The 5,432-nt window shown below is 47.1% G+C and overlaps 1 protein-coding gene across 1 annotated transcript; it reads left to right on the top strand.

Moving 5' to 3' along the window:
- The first annotated feature begins 1,870 nt into the window (after positions 1–1,870).
- On the top strand, positions 1,871–3,136 carry LOC110866573. The gene has a single exon (XM_022115717.1). The coding sequence runs from the start codon at positions 1,871–1,873 to the stop codon at positions 3,134–3,136; it is 1,266 nt and encodes a 421-aa protein (XP_021971409.1).
- The last annotated feature ends 2,296 nt before the right edge of the window (positions 3,137–5,432 follow it).

The following is a 5,432-nucleotide window of genomic DNA, read 5'->3' as shown; positions in this document are numbered from 1 at the left end:
AAGAGGTGTTGATGACAGAGAATCATGATTTCAAGGCTCCAAGGCCTATGACAAACAAGAAGGGGCAAGACCCCAACCTGTACTGTGACTTCCACAAAGATACAGGGCACCTGACAGATGATTGCTATAGTCTACGTCAAGAGATTGAGAAAGCGCTAAAAAGCGGGAAGCTAAGCCACCTGGTGAAAAACGTGCGAAAGGAAACTCGACAGATTCAACGCCATGATGAGGGAAATCACAAGAAAGTCCAACGCCTAGAAACCCATATGGTCAACGGACCAAGATACAACGCAAAAGAGAAAGGCAAGCGCCCTTACGAACCCTCATGGCAAGAGCAACAGGTCATTTTCCCGGTAGTGCGCGGCGGCCCTCGTGCCACTCGACCGGTCGTCATTACCGGTATTATCGGCCATTATGAAACGGAGTGTGTCTTCATTGACCCAGGAAGTACAACTGATATCATCTATGAGCAGTGTTTTAATCAGTTTGATGAAGATGACAAAGCGAGACTTGAGCCAGTTGATTATCCATTGTCTGGATTTTGCAACGAAATGGTTTTCCCGCTAGGCCAAATCAGCTTCCCCGTCATGCTCTCTGACGAGAAGCATTCAAGAACAACAAACGTAAACTTCATGGTGATGCCTGTCAAATCGAGGCATGACGTGTTGATTGGGAGAGAAACCTAGGGCGAGCTAAACATGGTAACTTCCACTCCCCACTCAGCGATAGGGTTTCCAACTAAGACGGGGGTGGCGATCATCTATGCCAAAAAAGAAGTATTGTCAACGGAAGAGATGCGCCCAGCAAAAGCGGCGAAGGTTTCAACAACCGAGCCAGAGAAATGGGTGTTAAACCGTAAGTATCCAGAGCAAACGGTAACGATAGGCCACGCCATTTCACCAGATATTAGAACACATCTGAAGCAACTACTATTCAAGAATATGGATATCTTTGCCTGGACCCCGGCAGACATGACCGGTGTCCCGCGCGACATTACCGAGCATTGCTTAAACACCTACCCCTCTGTTGAGCCGAAGGTCCAAAGAAGGCGCAGCTTAGGGGCAGACAAAACCAAAGCAATGAATGAGCAAGTATGTGAACTACTCAAAGCTGGAATCTTGCGAGAAGTACGTTATCAAAGTTGGGTCGCGAACCTAGTAATGGTGGAAAAGTCTAGCGGAGGATGGCGAATGTGTGTTGATCATACTGATCTCAACAAGGCATGCCCTAAAGATTGCTATTCTTTTCCTGAGATTGACAAAAAGATAGACTCCCTCGCGCCATACATCTAATGCTTCCTGGATTGCCAGAAGGGGTACCATCAGGTTCAAATGAAGCTTGAAGACGAAGACAAGACAACTTTCAGGACCGATCTCGGGATCTTCTGTTATACAAAGATGCCATTTGGTCTCAAAAACGCTGGCGCCACGTACCAGCGCCTGATGGACAAGACCTTCGCTGGGGATATCAGGAAGCATATTGAAGTTTACATCGATGACCTGGTGGTAAAAAGTCCTGAAGACGACCAAATGTTGAAGGACATCGAGAAAACTTTCAACTCATTGAGAAGCGTGAACATGAAATTGAATCCAGCCAAATGTTCCTTTGGTATGGAGGAAGGGAAATTCTTGGGCTTCATAGTCACAAATGGCGGATTTAAAGTTAATCCAGAAAAGGTCCAAGCAATAGAGCGGATGCCATCACCAAGAACAATAAAAAAGATGCAAAGGTTAGCCGGCCGCTTAGCCGCGCTTAACGCTTCCTGTCAAATCATGCCGCGAAGTCATACCCTTTCATCAGCACTCTGCGCAACTGTGTGAAGAAACAAGAGTTCAGGTGGACGCCTGAAGCAGAGAGTGCTTTTCAGCAAATGAAGGAGTGTTTGATTGAACTCCCAACCCTGACTGCACCATTCGAAAAGGAACCGCTCATCTTGTACTTGTCATCTTCAGACAAGGCAGTGGGTTCGGTACTGCTTGTAAAAAGGAATGGAGTCCAGACTCCAATCTACTATGTCAGTAGAGTGCTCACAGATCCAGAAACGAGATATTCAACGATGGAGAAGCTGGTACTGGCACTGCTACATGCCTCCAGAAGGCTGCGCCGATACTTCACAGGCCACGTCATCACCGTACTCACCAATTTCCACATTGGGACGATATTACAAAAACCGGAGACATCCGGGCGATTAGCAAAATGGGCGATCGAACTGGGGGGCCACAACATCCTGTATAGGTCGCGCCCAGCCATTAAGGGTCAAGTCCTTGCAGACTTTATCAAAGAAGTCCCAGCGGAAAAGATTAAAGATTGCGAGATCATCGAAACTCCCGTGAAAGATACATCTGATGGGTTATGGTTACTATACACTGATGGGGCCTCAAACGAGGATAGCGCAGGAGCAGGATTGTGCCTTGTGAGCCCCGAAAAACACGGATTTACGTACGCCATCAGGTTGGATTTTAAGAATACAAACAACGAAGCAGAGTATGAGGCATTTCTGGCAGGCTTTCGTCTCGCCATAAAAATGGGAGCTAAAAATCTGCAAGCGCACGTTGATTCACTTTTGATCGCCAGTCAAGTCAACGGAATCTATGATGCAAAAGGCGACGTTATGGCCTTATTTTTGGATCAGGCAGAAGAGCTGCTTCAGAAATTTAAGTCATACAAGGTAGTACACATCAATCGTTCCGAAAACAAACAGGCAGACGCCTTAAGCAAGCTTACCTCAACTTCCTTTCAATATCTCGCAAAAGAAGTAAGGATCGAAGTACTCAAAAACCCATCAGTCCTGCTGCACCAGGTAAAAGTCATCGAAATAGGGCAGCCATCCTGGATGACCCCTATTATCCAGTATTTGCAGGAAGGGACACTCCCGGAGAACAAAGCAGAGGCAAGAAAGATTCAAAACAAGGCCCTGCATTATGAGATGAATGATGGTATTCTATACCGAAAGTCCTTCTTGGGACCCTTACCGCGCTGCGTGGACCCCCAAGACGCGACCTATTTAATCAGAGAAATCAATGAAGGGATCTGTGGCATTCATGCAGGACCACGCATGGTTGTCGCGAAGATTATGAACGCCGGATATTATTGGCCAGGGATGCATGTCGACGCCCTGAAGGAGTTACGCAAATGAGACTCTTGTCAGCGGCATTCTCCAAAGACCCTGCGCCCAAAAAATGATCTTATCCCAGTGTCCACTGCTTGGCCTTTTCAACAGTGGGGGATTGACATGGTGGGACCTTTCCCAGACGCTCCGGGAGCCGTGAAATTTATAATCGTGGCTGTTGACTATTTCACCAAGTGGGTGGAGGCTAAGGCCCTCGCTTCAACCACCGCAATGATGGTGCGCAAGTTTATCCGGGAGCACATCATCTGTAGATTTGCTCTTCCACTCAAAATCGTCACTGACAACGGTACCAATTTTGTTTCTGAGGATCTCCAAAGTTGGATGAAGGAAATGAAGATCGAGCATACCTTTTCGTCCGTTGCGCATCCTCAAGGCAACGGTCAAGTGGAAAGCGTCAACAAAAGTATCGTCGAGGGGATAAAAGCCGGACTGGGCACAAAGAGAAGGGGCTGGGTAGATGAGCTCCCAAGCATCCTGTGGGCTCATCGAACCATGCCGAAGACAAGCACCGGCGAGACTCCTTTCAGCCTATTATACGGCTCGGAAGCAGTTATCCCGGCAGAAGTTGGACTCCCCTCACCGCGCTTGACAGCAGTCAACACGGTTGATAATGAGGCAGAGTGTCGTCTTGATTTGGATCTCCTGGAAGAAAGACGCGAGATTGCGCGTATCAAAGAGGCGAAATACAAGACACAACTGGAAAGGTACTACTATGCGAGAGTCCGCATTTGTACCTTCACTCCAGGAGAGTACGTTTTCCGAGATAACGAAGCTTTAAACGTCGAACGCCCAGGAAAACTAGCACCCAAATGGGAAGGCCCATACTTGGTTCACGAAGTGCTAGGAAAGGGGGCATACAAATTGCGAACATTGGACGGACACATCGTCTCACGCACATGGCATGCGCAACAATTGCGCAAGTGCTATATGTAACTACTCTAGGCCATGCGCCATTTCTCTCATGTTGGCCACGCGCCTACTTAATTTCCTATGTTGGCTAAACGCCCCTTATGTTATGCATTTGCAATGTATGATTGGCCTAAGCGCCTGTTTCCCAATTAATGAAAGCATACGACATGTTTTCTTTTTATCATATTGCTTCTCGAGTTACAAATGCATGTTAAACTTTTGATTAGCACGAAAACACTTCAGTCAATTACCAGCTTTTGAATTTATGCCTATAAGGTCCTCCACGAACATAGCGGGAGACCGAGCAGTTACTCTCGCACAAGAGTTACACTTACATCTATTCGCGCTAACTTAACCAAAGTTTCTAACAACAGTGCAATAATTGAAACAGGACAGAATAAACATGAACATAAACATCATATTCAAATAAGCGCAAACGCGCAACGGTTACATAAAGCCTAGCATCCATTCGATCAAAGTGAAGCGCGACCGCGCGACACAATACATTCAAAAAGCTAAACAAATAACAAGGCACAAAGCCTTCAACTCCATCTATTCAGGTTGATCACCATCCCCGCCGTCATCATCACCTTCTCCATCGTCGCCTACCAACTCTTCCTCATCGGATACTTCAACCATGTGTGGTGGATCAAGGATGGTCTTTAATCGTTGACACCAGTCGTCATGCTTCAACGCTTCAGTAACCAAATCCATCACAGGTATGGACAAGTGGTCATAACCATGTTCAGCACGAGTTAGCTCATCCTCAGCTTGATCAGTCACCGAGCAGTGGCTAGTGTCAAATTCTTGTCCAAGCATCTCTGTAGCATGTTGCGCACACTCCAAATAACCACCCCGGTGACCAACCGCGCGCGAAGCATCTATTAAAGTAGCAACAGCTTTATCTAACTCACCAGCATTCAAGATGGAGTTGGCCATCTACAACAACAAAGGCGGAAGAGAATCAGCAATTGTTTTCTAGTAAATATAACACAAGACGAACCAGCCCTAAGCCCCTGCCGCGCAGCCATTCCGCCTCTGAAGCCAGGGTATCAACAATGCCCTGGACCTCAGAATAAATATTTTGAGCCACGTTAAGGGCAGGAGAGCTAATGGCGCGGGCCTCCTCGGCCTTCTGCTTGGCTTCCTCGGCAGTAGCGGCTTTGGACTTCTCAGCCTCAAGATCCATCTCCAAGGACTCGCTTTTCTCAATCTGCGCTTGCAGGTGACGCTTCAGTTCAGCGATTTCAACGTCCTTGGCAGCTAGATCCCTATCCTTGCCAGAAATTTGCGCCTTAAGATCAGCCTATAAAAAACAAAAGAGTTAGCCAAATTTTAACAAACTGAAGCATGAGCAAGAAGGGACAGTAACATACCTCAGCCTGCTCCTTCA

Source organism: Helianthus annuus, chromosome 7, assembly GCF_002127325.2.
Source record: "Helianthus annuus cultivar XRQ/B chromosome 7, HanXRQr2.0-SUNRISE, whole genome shotgun sequence".
Lineage (NCBI taxonomy): Eukaryota > Viridiplantae > Streptophyta > Magnoliopsida > Asterales > Asteraceae > Helianthus > Helianthus annuus.
Note: the sequence above shows the minus strand (reverse complement) of the source record. Positions and strands in the feature narration are given on the sequence as shown.

Excerpts from the sequence above, each read along its gene's own strand:
- LOC110866573 (XM_022115717.1), top strand. The coding sequence starts at position 1,871 with ATGAAGGAGTGTTTGATTGAACTCCCAACCCTGACTGCACCATTCGAA.